This window comes from Mytilus galloprovincialis, chromosome 8 (assembly GCF_965363235.1).
Source record: "Mytilus galloprovincialis chromosome 8, xbMytGall1.hap1.1, whole genome shotgun sequence".
NCBI lineage: Eukaryota > Metazoa > Mollusca > Bivalvia > Mytilida > Mytilidae > Mytilus > Mytilus galloprovincialis.
Window position 1 is genome coordinate 74,029,368 of NC_134845.1, and position 24,900 is coordinate 74,054,267.

The following is a 24,900-nucleotide window of genomic DNA, read 5'->3' on the forward strand; positions in this document are numbered from 1 at the left end:
TGTCGACAGAGATATACCATCAGATGGTAACTGTATGTTTCATGCGCTGTACTTGCAACTTTCACGAGTAGATGTCCAAATTTCGTACACAAGATTACGTCATATGATAGTTGACTTTTTACGTAATAACCCTGTCCTTGATTTTTCTGATGGAACTGTTGATTTTCGTGATTTTACGGTCGATGTAGACTTGAATGGTTATTTGGAAAGAATGGAACGGGATGGAGAATGGGGTGATAATACCGTGCTTGTTGCTGCCGCATGTCTGTTCCGGATTCCAATTCTAATATTATCAAGTTTACCAAACTCTCAACCAATAAGAATAATACCACGAGATGTTGCACTGGAGCAGACTTTATACTTAGGACATATAGCTGAATTTCATTATTTAAGTTTGATACCCGATCAGGCACAATCCATTGGCGAACACGATAATTGCACAGACCATAATATTTTATGCAAAGTATGCGGAACCCTTGATTGTAATACGTGTAATTCCTTTAATAACACAAATGAAATATTATGCCATCGTTGTGGAACAATTCACATTGAAAATCAATGTTTACTCGATTCTTCTGAAGATATTAAGCAAAACGACTGCAATAAAGACCATGACAAGTTTGATGTTGATCTGGACTCAAATACTACCCTTGACAGTATGCTAGAAGACAACTTGGACCCCGATGATGACAAGCAAAACGACTGCAATAAAGACCATGACAAGTTTGATGTTGATCTGGACTCAAATACTACCCTTGACAGTATGCTAGAAGACAACTTGGACCCCGATGATGACAACTAAATAAGCATTGGTAAGCCACATAAAGGACCAAATGATTCAACAGATACGCTTCACGAAAATGATATTCTTTTGTCAAATGACCAAAACTTCGAACTGATTAACAAGTGGCTCCAGCATAAGCTACTTGAGTTTGAAGATCAATCATTCGGCAAAGGAATTCTACTATCAAAAGATGAACGGTCAATGGTGTTTTATCACTTTTTAAAATTACATGGATTTGTTTTACCATTTAAACATGAGATTGACGGAGAATTCATACTAGTTAACCACCCGTTCATGGATTTATATGACGACTTTCGGTCATATATGGCATTAATCTTCAGTGGACTTTATGTTGTATACCTCACCAATGATGTTCGTCGATGGGCTTCGTTGTTCAATCACACATGTATGTCTAATATCTATAGCAATTGCATAATAACTTTGAATGATGACAGTAATTATGATCTTGTTCAATATCTACTTAGGATAAGAAATCCTGAACAAGAAGAAGACTACAATTCAGATGAACCAGAGGAATAGATTTTTATCAATAAACGAAGTAAAATAGGGGTAATTTGGAGATGTAAAATAGATATTTTCTACCTAATGTAACGCAATATTTACAATAATCTTAGCTTCGTCGGCGTCTTGATATTACAAATACAAACAAACAGTGTTATAGTTTCCTATCTTTGTTATTTTGAGTTGCATTGTATTGAACAAATATCTTTTATAATAATAAATATGTACGTTTTTGTAGGTTATTAGATTTTAGCATGTCATGATAGGTTGTTACAATTTTATCTAAACATTCATATTGTTTCATCTTAATTCGTACAACAGCAATAACATGAAACAAGGTATACTTGTATTAAAGAGATTGTTTCAGACATTGTTTGGTTTGGATGCAGTTTGATCATTGAAAAAAATATAATTGAAGAGGTTTCGAAGCTTCGATTTCTAAATTTTGTATATAGCTTTTTTAACTGAATCCATGATTATGAAATATATTTATTCAATGATACAAGTGGGGTAATTTTTTGGTTTGATCATTTTGTATGAAATACACGGGATAAAGAAGTAATAATTCAAATTCGATGACCAATTGGTTGTTGTTTGCTTAAATAACAAAAAAAAAAGAAGATGTGGCACGAAGCGCGAATGAGACAAATTGCCATCCAAGTCGCAATTGTATTTAAAGTGAACAATTATAGGTAAAAGTTCGGCCTTCAACACGGAGCATTGACTCACACCGAATTCCAATTGCAATCTATTATAAATATTCAGGAGAGAAACTACAAACAATATAGAGTAGGCTTATGCATGGCATGTCGACTGGAAGGAATGGTTTTGAATTTGGACTGGCATAATAAAAAAATAAAATAGCAGCATATTAATACATATTTTATCTTTTAAACATGTTTCCGGGATAAGGGTATCGACACATAATGTAAAATATTTGCATTTCTATATAAATATAATCTTTTGAAAAAAATATAAAATTATATGATTTTTATTTAGATATAAGTATACACATCGTCGCTTTATGAATATGACTTGAAAGTGAAATGATTTTTATATTGAAATTATACTGTTCGCGAAATTACGCCCGTAATTTTATATTTTATGTCGGTACTCTTATCCCGGAAACACGTTACAATAACATTAAAGCATTGCTGTTACTAGCCACTTTTCCCTGCATTTCATATTTTCCCTTCATGTTCATATTTTCGGGATAAGAGTACCAACATATGATATAAAATTACAGACTTAATTTTTGAGACTGATATGGAAAATAGTGAAATTAAAAAAAGAATAGCACTGTTTATTCGCTATTTCGTTTAATTGTGTATTGCAAACACAGTTTGAGGTAAATGATAATATATTATGTTTGCTCGAATGTCCGTTTAGAACGTACAAATATTCAAAAATGTATGATGTGGGCACCTGGAATAGAATATGATTATTAGAAAACAACTTAGACATCGGAGATACTACCCTGATAGAAAGTATAGGATGTGGGATATCTTTCAAAGACACAAAAAAGCATGTGCAAAGCCAAAACAAAAATGCAAAGGAGTAAGATTTTAGTTTGCATCATCTCAAAGTCACAGTGAGGCCTTGAACACAGAGCAAAATACTAAAAAAAAAAAAAAAGAGGCATATGCATATTTTATCTTTTTACATATTTCCGGAATAAGGGTACCGACATATTAAATGAAATTGTAATCGAAAGTTTTCAGATAAATATCTATTAAAGTACAACTATATGAATATATACATACATACAAGCATGTTATTTTGAAGAGATGTGATGACATCCGAAAGCATCGACGTTACGCACGGTATTGGTGCCACTCACCGTTACACGACGTTTCTAATAAAACGACGATTTTGACGTTGTTCCACGGAAAGTTTCAAACATTGACCTTATATTCTACTCATGTGAAAATGCCGCTTAAAGTAAAGAGATGTTCGAAGTTGCTTCTTTATATGGTTTTATTTTTTAAAGCCGGTGCAAATGCAAAATTCCATTGAATTAAAACAAAATTTTAGATGTACATGAACAATTATTAACTTTTGCGAAGAATTGTCTGCAACAATAGCACAAAATGACAATTTGATGTCTTGTAAAATGATTTAAATATATAAAAAGAAGATGTGGTATGATTGCCAATGAGACAACTCTCCACAAGAGATCAAAATGACAAAGAAATTAACAATTATAGGCCTTCAACAATCAGTTTCTTCTATTTCTTAAAATTAAGCAATGCTCTCTCTGCCAGAAGACGTCTCCTATCTTTGCTAGTGAAATTTTAAATATTTCGTTTCTTGTTTGTCTCTATTCCCGAATTACACGTTTATATATGTTTGTTGCAATTTGGTAATTTCGCTCCCTCAATTAACATTCAAATGCTTCTTGATTTGTCTTTGATTATGTGAAAGATGTAGGTAGTATATATATCGCAAGCTATTTTTCTTTTTATAATCTTATTTCATCAACACTTTAATCCTGGGATTATTATACTGTATACTAACATTAATATAAAAGTCCAAGAATTTGGTTTTATTTAATTTTTCTTAAACAGTGACTTATAATTACATTATAATTCATATTATTTATTTTAACGTATAAGTAAGTCCACAATCTTTACATCAATCCCGATTTCATGGAAAATGTTAACTATATCATTATTTAAAAAATCTCTAACAAAAAACTTTATAAAATGTGCATCGAAAAAGAAATACGTGCTCTTATGCTGCCGTTGCCAACTTTCAATAATTTAAAGTTGGTCAGGGTCTAAATTATTTTTTTTTAAAAAGAAAACGTTTTCATTGATTATGTTTTTTTAAATCAGGATTGTTTTACCAGGTAAATAATTAAGAAAATTCATGTTATGTAGGAATTTACACATTTTGCACATAAATCAGGCCGTTAGTTTTCTCGTTTGAATTGTTTTACATTTGTCATTTCGGGGCTTTTCATAGCTGACTATAAGGTAAGGGTTTTGCTCATTGTTGTTTGCATATAGAAATTATTAATTGGTCTTATACGGCCGCATCTTTTACTTTATTGTGAAAATGAGAACCGTGATTCTGTATTGTTTTGTTTTTGCTTTCGGAAACATATTTTGCAAGCTACCCTTTCATCTGATATTTTTTCATAAACTCAAGCTTCAAAAAAGGGTCGGCAATCAAGACTTTTTTTTTTTTAAATATTTGAAATTATAGAATTTGGCAAAGTATGGAAAACTTTTACACAGACCAATACCTACATCACAGATAACCAGCAGGTCGAAATCCGATTTTGAATAATACAACTTTTTTTTTACTAGATGTGATTTTTTTAAGTAACTGATATATGTGCATGTTTACATAGTTTAGTGTTTCTCAAGCGAACAACTATGGACCGTCAGGAATGCATTTCATGCATTTTTTATACTATACAATATTTTTGGTTCCGCGCTTCCATTTTCAACATATAACTGAGTATCGGTTTACACCAAATCTTCTTTGACATTCATCTGATTATTTTTATGTTTTCGGTTTCAATATTTTTGGTTTCGTTTTTACATTGTTTTAAAAGTATAATCAAAGTACTGAAGTACTGAACCTCGGATGACCGCAAGTTTTTGTGGATGGTCACAAGCACTTGTCTCCGAAAAAAAAATCGCATATCTATACCGGAAAACTAAGGTTTATGTACAGAGATATATTTTTTCTGAGACAAGTTCGTGCGTGGATGATGAATAAATGACAAGGAATTCAATTTCACTGCTTTAATATCTATTATATTGTGGTGATACAAATACGTATACTCTGGTTTGTTGTTATATATTATATTAATAATTGTATATAGCAGTTACATGTATGTATAATTTTCATCCAATTTTATATCATTCTATTCTACGATTCTAATAAAAATGTAGTACAAGTGCATGGTGGACACTCTTCTATAACAATTCGATTTTTCCAATAGATTGGATTTGAGTAGACATTCATATTTTCCAAAAAAAAAACTTTCTTGTGATATTCTTCCGCATGCGTTAACACAATTTTTCTGTACGTGTGCATTTTTAATGCATATAAATATTTGTAACGACATAATATTTTCGTATTATAAATTTCTGTTCTTATGAGTATTCATTGAAGAAGTGAATTTATAACAAGCGATAAGAAATGTTATTTTGCATTCGATGATATTCGCGTATTCATACGATCGGTTACCAGTCAAAACGAAAGTAAAATCTCTATGGCAACAATACATCGGAATGCCCTCACGGTCATCGCGATGTAAAAATTAAAATTCAAGCTATGCTTTGTGGCGTTCTGCGAAGATGAAAAAAAGATATACTTTACACCGCATTGATTGGTTAATTTTTTTTCTAGAATGAGTTGGGAGTGTGTAAATTAATACCTTGGAGCTAGCTGCTACATGTTTGTGTGCCAACCATCATATATGTCGGACAACTACTCTCTCACTCTCTCCTTTTCGTTCTTTCTCAAGTTATGGTAAAAGAAAAGTTTCAATTTCAATATACTAGTTTCATCACATGCTCATGTACCAGGCAATTCTGTTGGAGATTCGAGAAAATAATCTTTATTCTGCCACACTACTTCTAAATGTAATAACCTTATTTTTCAAACACATATTGCTAGGTAGATGACTAGGAATTGTTCTACTCACAGAAGTTAAAAAATCATCGTTAGCTATACTGAAATGTTTATGACATACAAGTATTTCTCTGATAAAACGTTTTGTTAAATGAGTCGATGCGACAAAAAAAATGATTGCACGTTTTACTGAAATGTTCACGACTAAGGTGTACTTTTTCTCATAAATTTTTTGTGAGAATTTTCATTCATGTGTATAGCTTCGAATCTTTTAATAGCAACGCTAGGAATTACAGATACTATCTGGCTTAGGAGGATAACTAAGAATATCTCACTTTTGATCGCATTTTCTTTTTCAATGTATCTTGCTTTTATAAAGTGGGAGTGTGGTTATTAGTAAGTTATCTCTTTCTTATTCCTCCGGGGCCTTGTCTTTATGAAATATCCGAGTTAAATATTTCGACATCTTATATGCATGAATTAATGCAGATCTGTATTTTAATGCATATTAAAGGAGAACTTTATTAATATTTTATATAGATCAGACCATAACATGAAATTATGTTATGCCAAATATGCAAGAAAATTCGTATACAGTTTAACGTTATTATAACGCGAACGTCAAATTACGGTTACGGGGACATTTCATTGGACATCTTAGATCGTTTCGGATTTTCTAACTGTAACTCAAACAAAAGTACATATCATATCATTTTAAAGGAAATTAAATGTATTTTCCATTCATATCAGTTAACAGGTGTTAAAAAATTGAGATATAGTAGAATTTTGTTTGATAAAAAGCCTCTGAATTATTCTTTGTGTTATTTTGTCCATCGGGACATTTTATTGGACACGGGAAAAATTAAGATGTTTTTAAAAAAAGACCGCAGTTACTTAATGATGACTTCAGATAGCTTCTTTGGGACATGTATAATTTTTCTGATATTATTAAAATCCATTTTCGTCCGTTATATCTTATGAAAGTGAAGACAGAAAAAAAATTACGGGTTGAGCAGCTAATTGGGACATTTTTTCTCTTTTTTATTTAAACTCTTTTGACGATCTTCCTTCTCTTAAAGTTAAAAACGTCTGTTACTTCATTTTAAGTTAAATGTATACAAAACAATTGCAAAATTTTAACCATTCTACTTACTAATGAATCCGCACTGGGATTTTAAAGACTCACATAAAACAAAATTGTAACAGCGGGACACCCTTAAAATGACGTTATAGGCATCGAAATGAGCAAAGTTTTTCATTAAAAAATAGACAAAGCACAAATCATCTATGTTATTGATTTCTGTGGTTTATCTCCTTTCGAATGATATGCATAACATGGATATTTATTGTATAGGATAAGAGCTTGAATTTGAATAACCCACCTTCTAACCCATATTTCCAAAGTGACACCAATATCGTGCGCAACGTCATCGCAGTTACAACACGCTTGTCGCTGCATCACAAGTTCTCCATTCATAACATATTCCGGGATAAGAGTAACGAAATATGATTTTTCAGACTGATAAGTAAAAAAAACCAATTAGCAGTGTTAATGTGCAGTTCAAGACGCATTTACTTTATTTATAAGATGCTAGCAGTTTCATAAGTATACCAGGGACTTTGATTCATTCAAAAAGAAAGGAGAGAAAAACAACAGCAGCAAAGAAATTATCAACTTTTACTTAATCATACATGTACTTTTCTTTAAAAAAAAAAGTTGACGGGCTAAGAGAACTAACATTCAATAATAAAAAAAAAATTGTACACTTAAGCCAGACTAATTCAATTGAAAGTATATTCTGAATATTAATAAGGTAGTCTTATAAATGTATATATGCATCAAATTGTTTCCTATTTCGAACGTATTTTTAAACGGAGCTTATAGGATCAACAGATTGTATATTTTCCATATAATTGTGAGTTGAATACGTAAAATAATTTGTGAGGAGTGTTAACAGATTTTATTTTGTTTTATTTATAGATTCAGATTCAATATTTTATATTAGCCTTGATTTATTGTTGATTGTTTATAGTTCCAACCGATCATAATTTTCTACATAAAAGGCACACTTCGCGAACAAGTCAAAAATCATCATTTTAGGGGGACAATCTTGAAAGGAGTCATTCAAAGAACCATCTAATTATTAGGTGTAATTGGTAAATAAGTAGAAATTGTTATTCTGAGCATGGGTATGAATGCCAATTGAGACAGCCATCTTGTAAAGTTCAAATTAAGTGGTCGTATTTGCAGATTGGCTATACATTGTAATCTATCATAAAGTTATGCACGCTTACATTTGTTGGCCGAAAAAATTATTTCCACTTTTGACCACAACTGGTTCCTGCACTATGTTTGTTTAGGTCAGGCAAGGGTATATTTTTCTAAATCTTTTTGCACCCCCCCCCCCCCCCCCCCCCCCAAAAAAAAAAAGAAATCAAATGATTGTCTCATTATCATGAAAATGACAAAAATAATTACCTTCGACTTTTAAGCTACAAGTCTATTGAGAAAATAAAATTACTTTTGATTTGACTGTTCATTTATATCTATTTATTTTTAGTTGATTAAATATTGGAAATGCCCTCCTGTGTTAACAATAAGTCACTAATATAACATTACATTTTCTAGATAAGAGTAAACGCGTTTCCGTTTAAGAGTAATAAGTTGCAGTTGTCTCCCATTCCATGAAATTAAATTTTTAATATATTCTCCCTTTGCAAAGAAGAATTACTTAAATATTAGTGCATTATTCAAAATAATCGAAATACTCTATACCAGTAAATACTTATTAATTAACTGTAAATCTAATTAAAAAGAAATACTTAACAAATTTTGCTTTGTTGAAAAAATATCACAGAATACGTTTCTTCCCTGGTTAAGGGTAATTGGATAAAGGTAAATTTCCGAGCTAAGGGTAATTCCTGGATAAGTGTATGACAAACGTTCGCTAGTGGTAATTCGCCTAGAATATTTCAGCTTCAAAATAAACTTTAACCAAGGTAAGTATCGTTTAATTTAGTAAAGCTGCGTTTACACGGTACGATTTTCCATCCGATTTCCATCCGACTTTTTACCTGTGATGTCGTTTCATCAAAAATCGCACCGTGTAAACACTAAAATCGGATGTCGTTTTGTTAATCACAAAGTCGTTTCCAAATCGGTTGGTTCCCTATTTTCATCCGACAAATCGGTTCAAAATCGCATCGTGTGAACGGAAAAACGACAAATCTGTACGATTTTCTGCAATTCTGATACTATAAAAGCAACACACAAAAGAAAAAATACTCAAAGAAAATATAAATTTTGAAAACATTTGCCTACATCATGGAAATTCGACCCCCCCCCCTTTTTATAAGTTAAACATACTTTTGTTCAACACTATTGTTTAACGTTTGAATTTTTCAGCATGTTTGATAATTATTTGATAAATATCTGTTCTTTTCTTCACAAATCCTCTTTTAACTATCATATATATATATGATGATCTTGTATACATCTGACACAACATTTTCGACCTTTTTGAACTCTTCACGAACTTTAATGATGGCTGATACAGACGCAAGAGAAGAAAATGAAGATGATTTGGGAAAAAATGTCCTTCTTATAGAATTATGCGAAGCAGAACCTGCACTATGGGATGTCCATAGTGCAGCGTACAGGGACAAATATGAGAGGAAAAAATCTGTATGGTCGCCGTCAGCTGAAATTCGTAGCGGTTATCGGTAAATATAATCTAAACTATCAATCGCGTTTACTCGAGATATAGTTTTTTACATTCCATTCAAAAATCGCATTTAGAAAAACCACTACTGACCTACCTTTTAAGTGATCGCACTGTCATAATCCTGACCTTCACATTTTCATAGACGATTTTGAATGGTGGAATCAGCCATTGTTTTTACCGGAAGTGTTTCCGTGGAGTTCAAGTTCAGAAAATTTACATAAATTTCGGACATCTCGGATTTTTTCTACAATTGCAAGGTAAGACCCAAAGTAATCTATAATTGCAGACGATAATAATACAGACAGTACAATTTTTAACTTTGTTGTTTTATTGTTAATTAAGAATATACAAAACCAGAAATATGCCACCAAAGTTAAAGAATTTGGTAAAAACCAATCAGGTATATAACTGATGAACCAAAATTGGCAAAAAAAAAAACAACAAAAGAAGCACAATAATTATGAAAATGACAAAAACAAATGAACTGCCAACTGGAATTTGGAAAGGAAAGTGTTATTGTGTCACATATATATTATGACTATTTTCACAATACCTGGACTATCAAGGCATAAGTAAACAATGGCAAAACTCTATTCAACTCAATCAATCCCATTTATAAATAAAGATTCAGAAGCATAATATATATATGTAAAATGGATGGGTGGGTGGGGGATAAGAAAGGCAACATAAGAAGTGTATGTGTTACCCATACATGGATATTTCACACCTTAATCTGCTTCTAAACTAACTTGCTGCAACCAACCTTAAGAAGTTAAGACTACTTTAGCCTTACTCTATAACTTGAAATTAACCCCACTGGCCCAACATAATGCATTGCCTAGAGAATGGAAATACAAAGCTTCTGTCAGTCTATCCTTGTTTTCCAGCAGTCGGCCGGTTTTGTTAGCTCTCTCTGATTCAATTCTTACCAGATTTTTATGAAACTTACAAAAATATCATAGGTTGATATCAGCAATATCTCAGACAAGTGTTTTAAAGGAGTTATTCTCCTTGGAAATATAAACTCTGTGCAACACGGGATATAGGAACTCTGTTCTTTTGTTTAACTTTTAAATACATGTATAACTTTTTTCCTATTAAGAAATAAGGAGATGTGGTATGATTTCTGAATGAGATAAATATCCATTAAACAAATGAAATGGATGTAAGCATTTACAAATGTATAAGTAACCATACCGTTACAGCCTTCAACAATACAATAAACTGTTATCACAGAGATACGTCTCGCCTGAAAGTACATGGATAAACTAAGTCCATTGAAATGAGACATGCCAATGCTAATACAACTGTATACAAAATACCATTGCCTTATCATAAGTAGTTCCCTTTGAACAGACATAAACACAAACTATTACATGTAAACTAACCAAAATTTCAAAGTCAATAAAGCATAACTGAGGGGACATGGTCAAATAATCTCCACGATAATTAGATGTGCCAATGCTCATACAAATGTAAACCAAATATCTTTGACTTACCATTAGTGGTTCACCATAAACTAGACCTAATCACAAACTACCGGTAATACATTGTTGACACCATGGACGTCGATGCCAGAAACAGCATACCTATGTCTTGCTTTTTTACTCCATCAAGCAAGACAAAAACTCATACCGTATTCATTTGTAGTTAGCTATAAAATACCCCAACATAAAAAGTAAAAACAAGAAATTGTCCAAAGTACACGGATGCCCCACTCGCACTATCCTTTTCCATGTTCCATGGACTGTGAAATTGGGTAGGGCCATAAAAAAGAATAGGTATGTTTGCCCTAACGCTACCTATCCAGAAAAAAGCTGCCTAATCTGTAATCAAATTCTTTTATTGTCCTGATTTGAGGAAGTTTTTTTTCAATCAGATAGCGTGAAGACTAATAAACACCCGATACTTCAATGTCTCTTTTTGAAAAAAAAAGGAAATGCCTACCTACCTACCCACTATCTCAACCTTTAGGTAGGGTTTGGGCAAACCATTTTTTTTTTAATTGTGGCCGAATAATCTAATTTCGCATTAAAATTAGAAATATTATACTATAGGGAACATAGGTACTAAGTTTCAAGTTGATTGAACTTCAATTTCATCAAAAACTACCTTGACCAAAAACTTTATTAAACCTGAAACTCCCACTTTCATTTTCTATGTTTAGTGAACCGTGAAATTGGGGTCAAAAGTCTAATTTGGCTTTAAAATTAGAAAGATATCATAAGCAACAAGTGTACTACGTTTCAAGTTGATTTGACTTTAGCTTCATCAAAAACTACCTTGACCAAAAACTTTAACCTGAACGGACGCAGACAAACGGACAGACATACGAACGGAGCCACAGACCAGAAAACATAATGCCCCACCATAATGCCCCTCTACTATCGTAGGTGGGGCATAACAATTTATGAAAAACAAATATAAAAGTGTAGGCTCCTAACTGGGACAGGTACTTAGAAAATGTGGCTTATTAAACCTAAGACAGTCGTGTAACAGCTGATCATTATAACATTAACAAACTAGAGTATAAAATATAAGTGGAAAACTGCTTAACACATGAGACCCATTACAAAGCAGGAAAACATAAACTTATTTGTAGATCTTACTTTGCTGAACATTATTGCTGTTTACAGTTGATCTCTATACTATCTATAATAATATTCATAATAATAATTTCCGAGTTATAAGTCAAAATCTACATTTTACCCCTATCTATAATTAGCCATGGCGGTCATCTTGGTTGGTTGGCAGGGTCACGCCACACACTTTTTAAACAAGATACCCCAATGATGATTGTGGCCAAGTTTGGTTAATTTTGCCCAGTAGTTTCAGAGAAGAAGATTTTTTTAAAATTTACAAAAATTTTAGAAAATTGATTATAAAGGGCAATAACTCGTTAATGGGTCACTTGACAATTTTGGTCATGTTGACTTATTTGTAGATCTTACTTTGCTGAACATTATTGCTGTTAACAGTTTATCTCTATCAATATAATAATATTCAAGATAATAACCAAAAACTGCAAAATTTCCTTTAAATTACTTATTTGGGGGCAGCAACCCAACAACGGGTTTTCCGATTTGTCTGAAAATTTCAGGGGAGATAGATCTTGACCTAATAGACAATTTAACACCTATGTAAGATTTTCTCTAAATGCTTTGGTTTCAGAGTTATAAGACAAAATCTACATTTTACCCCTATGTTCTATTTTTAGCCATGGCGACCATCTTGTTTGATTCAGCATATCAATGAACACCAAAAATTTATTTTTTTGTTACAATCGAAATAAGTTTAATTATGGACCCTTTAGATCTTAATGTAGACCAATTTGAAAACAGGACCCAAAATTAAAAATCTAAATACATGGTTAGATTCGGCATATCAAAGAACCTCATAAATTCATTTTTTGATGAAATCAAACAAAGTTTAATTTTGGACCCTTTTTACCTAAATGTGGACCAAATTCCAAAAACATAATACACAGGTAGATTCAGCATTTCTAAGAAATCAAGAATAAAAACCCATTGAAATTGGTCAAGAAATAAGCAATTTATACAAAGTATAAAAAATATTATTGCTGGTCCCTTTATTAATGTTATAAATGGAAAGAAACCATATCTCCCCACCCCCCCCCCCCCCTCGACTAAAAAAAAATTCACTCCCAACCTTTCTGTTCAGTTCTAGAACCTTGCTGTTAGGGACCTTCAATTCCTTAAAAGTTAGGACGATAACCCTCAAATTCAATCCCAACCTGATTTTTAAATTTTATGGTGCAGACAATGCTAACAAAGGCAAAGCTATAACATTATCAAATGCTAAAACTTCATGGTTATTAAAAAAAAAAAAAAAACAAATGACCTAAATTATTATTAAGGGTATATATTTCAGAAGTTCATAATTAAAACTTCATTTAAGCAATAAAATTATAAATTCTTTTGATTTCAATTTAGACCCCCATCTAACTGGTTTCTAGAACATTTTTTATTTTACAATTAACTATCAATTTAAATGCACATCTTCATATTTTGAACAAAAAGTATGCACATTTTGATTATTGCCACACTTGTTAACATAATAACAAATAAGTAGAAGGAAAAAAATATAACTATAATATAGGAGATAACCTCAAAATACAGTCTTTTAGTCTTACAACAGATAAATGTCTAGTCCATTTAAATACATAGGGCCTAAAATAAAATATTTTTTGTTTCCCCAATCCCGACCGACCCTGCAAAAACAGTGCTACTCTTAAAATTTTATTGTCAAATTTAAGTCAAATATTATTTTATTCATTTCCGATTTTCAGGCTTGCAGGATCGTCAAATGCTGTTCAAGCTTTTTGGAAAAAATAAAATTTCCCTACCTTCTGACCCACACCTGGCTTTGGAGGGTCGGGATTGGAGAAACAAACAATATATTAATTAAGCCCTAGCATGATATCTATGATATAAATAAATGCCTGAATTTTTAGTATGTACTATTCATAACGTCAATATAAACTATATATATTCAACTAGTATCAGTCTTATTCCATATTTATGCTCAATAAAATTTTTCTTTTTAGTATGTACTATTCTTAACGTCAATATAAACTATATATATTTAACTAGTATCAATCTTATTCCATATTTATGCTCAATGAAATTTTTCTATATTCACACATAAATTTGAATCTAATTGGAGTTTGGATTATGTCCCCTTGATCATTGTTAAAGCTATCACTTTCACTTGGCATGCTTGGCAAGTACTTGTTTTATTAAAAAAAATAAAATTTAACATTCCTTGAAACATTATAAAATTTACCACACTTGTTTTATCAAAAAATTGAAGTGTAACATTCTATGAACATTATTACAATTTTCCTAATTTTTTATGTACTTTTCAGACAAAGGACTTGTTGAGAAAACTGTACCAGTTTTTTCTGATGGAAAAGGATATGAAGCGCCCATGGATGCTTCAAAATCCAAAGAGAAGACTGGTGAAAGCAACAGGTAAAATTAATCAATTTTTTTATTTGATTTGAAAAAAAAAAAAAACAATTGGACATTTCATTAGCACACTTGAACATTTTCAATGTCAATTAAAAAAATCAAATTGTGTATACTAGCATATACATTTGTATTCTATTCCATTCAAAAGAAGAAATAGAAGGATTTCAGTATTAATTACATAAAGTATAATTCTAACAATAAAGTCCTTCTAAAAATCCATTCCTTAAGTCTAAACAAAAAAAGATGTGTTTCCTATTACCATATAAGCACGGCTAAAGTCAAAATGAAACAAAGACTCAATCTAAAAAAATGTTAAAATAAAAATAAATCCCTATACTTAATTAAAAAAAGATTGAGAATGGAAATGGGGAATGTGTCAAAGAGACAACAACCCGACCAAATAAAAAACAACAGCAGAGGGTCACCAACAGGTCTTCAATGTATCGAGAAATTCCCGCACCCGGAGGCGTCCTTCAGCTGGCCCCTGAACAAATATATACTAGTCCAGTGATAATGAACGCCATACTAATTTCCAAATTGTACACAAGAAACTAAAATTTAAATAATACAAGACTAACAAAGGCCAGAGGCTCCTGACTTGGGACAGGCGCAAAAATGCTTTACCCTTTTCTTTTCAAAGAAGTAATACAAAACACACCTATTAAATTTTTTTGGCCTTAAGTCTAGACAAGATATTACTTTTTTATGTTCTACCATCAAAATTCAGCAAAAACAAAAGGTGATGAAAAATATGGTGAAAGTCTTCAATATTGATGTTTTGTTCAACATGATTTATAATTATATATAATAACATTGCATGTATTGCATTGATAAAAACAAAATGGTAAACATTTGTTTAAATAATTCTAAATGAAAATTACAGGCATTAAACAGTCCACCCTGAGAGGGTACATCAATGGAAATGATCCTGTGCAGGATGTGGTCAAGTTAATTCACAAGGATTATGTCCAGAAAACTGTCACCAAGACTCAGAAGGTGGATGATTTCGACAAAGGTGTGGTGAGGAGGACCATCTATGATCTGCACAAGAAATCCCAGTCGGTGACCATGCCAAAGCTGCAGGAAGCTCTGAAAAAGAAAGACATTGACATTTCCATATCTACAGTGTCGAGAACAGTGCATTTACTGGGGTTTCGGTAATTATTTCAAAATATTTTGACCTACCGGTCATCCAATCTCTAAGCCAAAAATTTCATTAAAGTGAAAATGTAAATACATGAAATAGGGAATGTGTCAAAAAGAAAACCCGACCAAAGAGCAAAAAACAGCCAAAAGCCACCAATGTATCTTCAATACAGTGAGGAAATCCTGCACCCGGAGGCGTGCTACAGCTAGCCACTTAACAAAATGTATACAAAACTCTGAACTATATCCTTTATTTTCATTTTTTTTTTTATAATTTGTAATGGAACAGATATAAAACATGCTGAAAGTGTATATATATTGGGTATTTCATCTTTTTTGTCAAAATCATGGGACAGGTTAACATGTATAATTTTTAATTTCAATGCATATAATAAAAATGTTACTTGTACTCATAGAGGTCCAGGAAAACAAAGAATACATCTGAAAATATTTCAACTTAACAATGTTGCATATAAGTTTAAAGATTTAGATTTAAGTTCCCCATTGCGAATCATACTTACAAGACTAATGAATTTCTTTTCTGCTATTAATGCATCAAGCTACCAGAATACATCAGAGTCATCTAGATTCAACTTTACACATACTCCAGGTATTGCTTAGCAGGCAGTAACTTAATGATTGACACTACATGTATATATAGCTAACAGCCTGAAAATAAAAACAATACATTCTTATCTAATATTAAAAAATATACAAACAAACGTATCATCTATTATCATGATTATTAAAATACATCATATACAAATATATACATGTATGATTTTTTTTTCAGGTTCTACAAGAATGCGACAAGCAGAAGATTTGTGTCGGAGAGGGAGGACATCGTTCTCATGAGAATGACATATCTTCGTAAGATACATAAGTTTAGGCAGCAAGGGCGTCATATTGTATATCTGGATGAGACTTGGTTGAACACCAATCATGTGGTAAAGGGTGACTGGCTGGATGTTCCCAGCACGTCCATGTCTGTCTTTGAGCCACACTGTAAAGGTACCCATCGGAAAGTACCTTCTGGCAAGGGTACTAGATTGATAATCTTAGATGTTGGCTCCTCTCAACAAGGCCTAATCCCCGGATGTGGTCTTATATTTGAGTCGAAAACCAACAGCTCTGATTATCATGACGAGATGAATAAGGAGCACTTTACAGAGTGGTTCAGAGATACACTTCTCCCTAAACTGCCTCCTCGGTCTGTAATTGTAATGGACAATGCTCCGTATCACAGTCACTTAGATCCTGACTCAAAGGTACCAAACACGAACAGCAACAAGTCAGAGATCTCGGCATGGCTGGAGAAGAGCAATGTTCAGTATGATAAGAAAATGAAAAAGACCGAGCTGCTTGATTTGGTGAAGCAAAAAAAGCCTCAACCTAGGTATATAATAGATGACCTTGCATCAGCTAATGGCCATGAGATTTTACGCACACCTCCTTATCATTGTGAGCTCAATCCCATCGAACTGGTTTGGTCTTACTTAAAAGGCTATGTAGCTAGAAATAATTCTAGTTGCAATAAAAAAGGTATTACTCAGCTTTTTTTGGAGGCCAAGTCCCATGTCGATGCGGAGCGCTGGGCTAAATTTGAGACTCGCGTGGTAAGGGAGTTTGAGGAAAAGCTCAGGAAACTTGATGGTATCAGGGATGAAGACGTCAATCCAGTGGTGATTGACATGACAGACGATGACAGTGATGACGTGCTACAGCTAGCCACTTAACAAAATGTATACAAAACTCTGAACTATATCCTTTATTTTCATTTTTTTTTTATAATTTGTAATGGAACAGATATAAAACATGCTGAAAGTGTATATATATTGGGTATTTCATCTTTTTTGTCAAAATCATGGGACAGGTTAACATGTATAATTTTTAATTTCAATGCATATAATAAAAATGTTACTTGTACTCATAGAGGTCCAGGAAAACAAAGAATACATCTGAAAATATTTCAACTTAACAATGTTGCATATAAGTTTAAAGATTTAGATTTAAGTTCCCCATTGCGAATCATACTTACAAGACTAATGAATTTCTTTTCTGCTATTAATGCATCAAGCTACCAGAATACATCAGAGTCATCTAGATTCAACTTTACACATACTCCAGGTATTGCTTAGCAGGCAGTAACTTAATGATTGACACTACATGTATATATAGCTAACAGCCTGAAAATAAAAACAATACATTCTTATCTAATATTAAAAAATATACAAACAAACGTATCATCTATTATCATGATTATTAAAATACATCATATACAAATATATACATGTATGATTTTTTTTTCAGGTTCTACAAGAATGCGACAAGCAGAAGATTTGTGTCGGAGAGGGAGGACATCGTTCTCATGAGAATGACATATCTTCGTAAGATACATAAGTTTAGGCAGCAAGGGCGTCATATTGTATATCTGGATGAGACTTGGTTGAACACCAATCATGTGGTAAAGGGTGACTGGCTGGATGTTCCCAGCACGTCCATGTCTGTCTTTGAGCCACACTGTAAAGGTACCCATCGGAAAGTACCTTCTGGCAAGGGTACTAGATTGATAATCTTAGATGTTGGCTCCTCTCAACAAGGCCTAATCCCCGGATGTGGTCTTATATTTGAGTCGAAAACCAACAGCTCTGATTATCATGACGAGATGAATAAGGAGCACTTTACAGAGTGGTTCAGAGATACACTTCTCCCTAAACTGCCTCCTCGGTCTGTAATTGTAATGGACAATGCTCCGTATCACAGTCACTTAGATCCTGACTCAAAGGTACCAAACACGAACAGCAACAAGTCAGAGATCTCGGCATGGCTGGAGAAGAGCAATGTTCAGTATGATAAGAAAATGAAAAAGACCGAGCTGCTTGATTTGGTGAAGCAAAAAAAGCCTCAACCTAGGTATATAATAGATGACCTTGCATCAGCTAATGGCCATGAGATTTTACGCACACCTCCTTATCATTGTGAGCTCAATCCCATCGAACTGGTTTGGTCTTACTTAAAAGGCTATGTAGCTAGAAATAATTCTAGTTGCAATAAAAAAGGTATTACTCAGCTTTTTTTGGAGGCCAAGTCCCATGTCGATGCGGAGCGCTGGGCTAAATTTGAGACTCGCGTGGTAAGGGAGTTTGAGGAAAAGCTCAGGAAACTTGATGGTATCAGGGATGAAGACGTCAATCCAGTGGTGATTGACATGACAGACGATGACAGTGATGACAGTCAATAGACTATTCCTTACATGTTTTCTGAGGGGGAGGAGGAGGGGACTAATGAAAAGGACGTTGACTTTGATGACAGTGTCCCTGATACCATCAATGATGCTGATGAGATTTTGTGCAATACCTGTGGTAGCACTGAACCACCCAAATCCATTCAAAAGGACAAGTATATATCCTGGTTTCAGTGTGATACTTGTGATCAGTGGGTACACAACAGGTGTTGCACAAAACCTGCTCTTGCGAGGAATGTCTGTCTTCGATGCTTTTCCATTCTTAACCACCGGAACCTCAGTGAACCACTGATTTCGCCAATTGAAGATATGGAACAGTGATGTCTTTCTTTAATGCCATTAACATAGTTACATGTACATACCCTAAAGTCAGTTAATTAAAGAATATTTTTAATCTTATAAGCAATTAAACATTTTAAAGTCAGTAAGGCATGTAAGGGGCAATACTATTCAAGTTATGCTTATTTACTTGAAGATGTAATATGTCAGATTTAAATATTTTTAAGTTTCTTCACTTATTCTTTTGAAAATTTTGATACTAAAGATTTTTTAATACAAACCCTTATCCTAAGTTTTGGGTGTTCAAAACATAAAATTGTTATTTCGATTGCCAATATTTTTAGGACAGTTCAACCTATTATTTCAGAAACTAACACATATATAGCATAGCTGTGCACGGCCTATAAAACTGCCTCCTAGAGACTTGTAAATGAGCAGCTTTTGATTATTTCACTGTTGATAGTTTACGCAAATAAAGCATTACATTTATGGAAAGAAAATAAGACTTGTATCTTTATACAAATGAAATTATAATCTGACTATCTATTAACGGAAATAATTTTACCTCCAAAAAATAAGTAAATTATATATTTTTTTAACATGAATATAATTCCCATCTGACTGGTATTATGAAATACATATTTCATTCTAAGATAAGCAAAAAGATCAAATGTAAAATTTGGATCTTTAATTTTATATCAATTTCCTTCTTCTGATATCATATTTTTGGTTTGAGGATATTCTTTATGTCGCATTTGGCTGAGTTTCTGGAGTATTTATTAACCCAAAATATTGTTTTGTGTCTTCCTGGTAGTTTAATTAAGATTCAATTCTTTTTGGTGTGGAACATTATTTTCAATAACACAGATGTGGTCACTACTCATGCCAAATATTTCTCACGATTTGTTTTTAAGTACATGTACATGTATCTGCTTTAATGGCAGTTTCAGATCTGAAACAGCTTACATGGATACCGTCTCAGTTTCTTTACAGCTCTGGAGGACTTTCTCAACATACCTTTGTTTAATCTTCAGTTACTGATTCATTGATGACAATTTCTGGACAATAATTTGAGTGATTTGCTTTCCCATCCTGCATACATCAATATTAAATCATTAAAATATATAATTAATCAACACCTGATAAACTGTGAAAAATTTCCACCATCTGTGATACGTATATATATATATATATACTTCAAATATCTGTGATATAAGCATTGAAAGATTACTACTGCTATTTGTGATATAAACGACATAACTGCTATCTGTGATATGAACATGAAGTACAAGTCAAATATCTGTGATATATTTATACTAGTTGTACATAATTGACTACAGCTGAAGATATTTATTTCTTATTAAGATTATTGATATATTTAAATTTAATGATATGAAAAGTAATAAATTGAATGTTAATGGTTATTTTTATTATGTTGGTTAACTTTTGAATCATAAATTGCTGTTATTATAATCATGCACGTATATTTAGATATAAATCATAATTGTTGTTAAAATACTTCATCTCAATTATCATTTCATCAAACCTGCTTTGAAAAACAGCCATTGAAACATGTATATAGAATAAGAACATATAAATATGTGGAAGGTGAAAAATTTGAAATTAAGATAAAGAACAGCAACAAAAATGTTGTTCCTTCAATTATGATCTGTGCATTATTTATAATTTTCATTTAATATGGATACATTTGTCATCAACATTGAAAGACAAATAAAATACAGGGGGCGGATTGATACAACCCCCATATTCAAGCTTGATACAGCTCTGAATTTAGATTGTGATTAAATATTGAGACAGCATAGGTTTCAGGCATGTGACGTGGTATTAATGAAGAAGCTCCAAAATTTGGAATTAGACTTTAATGCAAAAATATAAGATGTACAAAGATAGCAAATGAAACAATTCATCAAAAAGACAAATGACTCAGAATCAACAACTGCAGGTAACCATACAGCCTTCAACAATGAGTTAAACCCATACAGCTCAGTCAATGGAATCACAATTGTAAAACAATTCACACGATAAAAATAACAGCCTGATTTATCATGTTTATGGTCCAAAATACATAGATTAAGAATATCAAATAACCTCAAGATTTCAATTAAATAAGAAATCAAAGTAAGTTTATCTAAATTTAATTTTGGTCCTCAATATGGACCAAATTAAAATGGAACCCAAAATCCAAATAAATATTTGAAAACAGTATACTGTCATAGTTACAATGTATAGGAAGATGTGGTGTGAGAGCTGATGAGACAACTCTCCATCCAAATAACAATTTATAAAAGTAAACCATTATAGGTCAATGAACAGCCTTCAACACAGAGTCTTGTCTCACACCAACTGCAAATTCAGGGAAGTGCATTTATTGTTCCGATTTTGTCATTTTATACCAGAATGTGATTAATATTTTTGTGATACCTAAATAAATGCCTGGGTAGTGTTGCTATCAAGACCACAAGTTGTTTTTTAAGAGTAAGCATGGTAAGAAATCAGTGCATAAAATAAAGAAAGTATATTATATATATTGCAAGTAAGCATGGTAAGTAAGTTTGCATTTATTTTACTGTGTGTATTGCTATATAAAAAAGAAGATGTGGTATGATTGCCAATGAGCCAACTGTCCACAAGAGACAAAAATGACACAGACATTAACAACTGTAGGTCACAGTACGGCCTTCAACAATGAGCAAAGCTCATACCGCATAGTCAGCTATAAAAGGCCCCGATAAGACAATGTAAAACAATTCAATTAAAACGAACGGCCTTTTTTATCTAAAAAAAATGAACGAAAAACAAACATGTAACACTTAAACAAACGACAACCACTGAATTACAGGCTCCTGACTTGGGACAGGCATATACATAAAAAAAAGGTGGCGGGGTTAAACATGTTAGCGTGATCCCAACCCTCCCCTAACCTGGGAACTATGTATTCCTTTGTTTTTCATTGGCTACAGATATAGAGGGAAAGTTGAGATATCACAAAACATATTTAACCCCGCCTCATTTTAATGCCTGTCCCAAGTCTATGGCCTTTGTTAGTCTTGTATGTTTTTGAATTTTAGTTCATTTATATGATTTGGAATTTTGTGTGACCTCCATTTTCAATGAACTAGTACACAATTTTATTTAGGGGCCAGCTGAGGACAACCTGCAGGTGCAGGATTTTCTCCATACGTTGAGACTCATTGGTAGCTGTCATCTATTTTCTGCTCTTTGGTCGGGTTTTTGTCTCTTTGACATATAGTCATATTCACCATTTCCATTCTCAATTTTTTGTACATAGAAGCAGAGAAAACATGAGCTCAATGAAACAATTATCCACCGGACCAAATGACATAGATATAAAGAAACTATTGGGTCACATAAGAGCCTTCAACAATTAGCAAACCCATACTGCATAGTGATCTACATGTATAATAGGCCCGAGACCACAATTAATTCCTCTATCATTTCTTTATAACGTTTTGTCGCATTAAAAAAATTTTGCCTATTCTTTTTGTCTAATTTTTTGTGTGTGTAATGTACAGTACAAGTCCAAAAATATATGCAATTTTCAGAATCATTCAAATTTGGCCAATACACATCCATACCCCTATAGGCAAGTCAAGAGATTTTCCGAAACGTGTAAATATTACTTTTTTGCACCTGGCCTAATCACTCTTTCCTGATCAAAATCAGTTAAAATAAAACATCAGCTCTCTTCATTCATTTCCACCCCAGAAAAGCTAAGAAATGTATGAGAAAGGGAAAGAAAAAAAAATAAGAAAAAATACACTATATAAGGGAACTATATTCGTGAACAACGAAATCGGGGTCATTAATTGTGGTCTTGGGCCAATAAGGGTACATAGATCCGCCATTGACATAGAATCTTCAATAATACAACAAAATTTATATAAATTGAACAATGACCTTGTGAATGAGGATCTCTATGTGGGCATTTGGTTGTGAACAAGAATTGTTTAGGCTTTTTAAGTATTCTAATTCCATTAAAAATAATAAAATTATCATTCAGTGTTGTCCATTGTATTAATAATTTTTTTTAAAATTTATTATATATATATTTAATAATATACAAAGCAAATAAAGTATGCACATTAACACAGGCTACAGTGAAGATTTTTTTAAAACAATATCTTATGAAGGTGATTTTTTTCTTTTTTTTAATACTTTTTGCCCAATATTCTCTCTATATATATTCTTTTAATTTAAGCACCTCATTATTCTCTATTCAATATTCTTTATTATTGGGGTCATTGTTCTTTATTTCTAATAAATTGTGCCCGTTTTGTAAACCCCCATTCACACCCTTGTAAATGATAGATATACAAGGTAAGATGAACCTACATGTAGTTAGACAGACATGTATGCCTATCAACCTATTTATAAAAGTTTTTAGTTTTTGGTGAAACATAAACCTACATTCAATTTTCCAATGGCCTCATCATTGTTGTACAAATTCCTCTTGTCTCTCTATTTTACATGTCAATCAATTCAACCAACAGATCTCTACGGTACTCTTATAATCAGCAGATGGAGCTTTTTTTTAGCATCTCTCCCCCAATTTAGTTTGGCATCTTCTGCATGAATGGAAAATAAAGCAATTATCACTAGTCTCTGGCATAGGGCTAGTGGCAAAATGTCTAGACCTGCCAAAATTTAATAAAAATCCTGAAAGATGTTAGGAGCAACCCTCTAAATTAGGGATATCCCTTTATAGAGGGACTGTCTCAGACAGGCGACCACTGTTGTAAATTTAAAAAAAAATGAATAACTTGATCCAGATTTTTTAACTTAAAAACAGGAAAATTCATTATATTTGGAACAATCTTTCTAATAGAGGGTCCATTTTTTTTAAATAGTACATGTATATAAAAAGATATACAAGTCCATGAATATATATTGCAAAATTCTTTGACATGTTTTTGATAAAAAAAAAATATACCAGGTAGATGTATATGGATTTAGTTCTTAGGGAAAAGTTTCTTCAAAGCCTCCTCATCATCAATGAAATCTTTATCTTCATCATCAATGAAATCCTTACTTTCATCACCTACTTCCTCATTTAGATCATAACTTTCAGTAGAGTCACTTTCACCATCTTCATTTTCCCTGTTATCTTCTTGCTGCTCCTCATTGTCATTGTAGTCTTTTTTGCCATTTTTATACGCCCGTCGTCTTTCAAACAACGGGCGTATCATGCGCTAAAGCGCAGCCCTTTATTAATAATGGAATGCATATTTTGAATATTGGAACGGACTGCTGCGACCCTTAAGCCCCTAATTACAGATATACATTCTTCCTCATTTGTGAGCCTGTTAAATAGAGAAACAAAAGGTATAAAGTCAATATGTCCCACAACGCATATTAGAGGAATAACGAAGGACTAAAAATTGAAATACGGGTGAACATTTTACATTTATTTCCCGTGCCTGAGGGAAATATGAAGATTTGTTCACCGAACATTTTCGAAATTTTACTAGCTTTCAAACATGTTCGTGCATGTTTCATTGTTATTCATCACAAAATAATTATACAAGATACCTCGGACTATCTTAGATCCTGTTTTATTTGCTAAAGGGGGTG

General features: G+C 32.5%; 2 protein-coding genes and 1 long non-coding RNA gene across 3 annotated transcripts; 2 read left to right on the forward strand and 1 right to left on the reverse strand.

Annotated features, from left to right (window-relative positions):
* Window positions 1–15,381: 15,381 nt before the first annotated feature.
* LOC143043773 (uncharacterized) lies at window positions 15,382–17,500 on the forward strand. Its single transcript, XM_076215951.1, has 2 exons — window positions 15,382–15,775; window positions 16,558–17,500. The coding sequence occupies exons 1-2, from the start codon at window positions 15,489–15,491 to the stop codon at window positions 17,498–17,500; spliced, it is 1,230 nt and encodes a 409-aa protein (XP_076072066.1). The 5' UTR covers window positions 15,382–15,488.
* Window positions 17,501–17,852: 352 nt separating this feature from the next.
* On the reverse strand, window positions 17,853–23,889 carry LOC143043510 (uncharacterized). Its single transcript, XR_012968432.1, has 3 exons — window positions 23,737–23,889; window positions 20,305–20,379; window positions 17,853–17,950 (listed from the first exon to the last, which is right to left on the reverse strand). It is a non-coding gene; the product is annotated as an uncharacterized LOC143043510 (long non-coding RNA).
* Window positions 18,055–19,979, forward strand: LOC143042926 (uncharacterized). Its single transcript, XM_076215433.1, has one exon. It carries the CDS (start codon window positions 18,055–18,057, stop codon window positions 19,003–19,005), a length of 951 nt encoding a protein of 316 aa, XP_076071548.1. The 3' UTR covers window positions 19,006–19,979.
* Window positions 23,890–24,900: the final 1,011 nt, after the last annotated feature.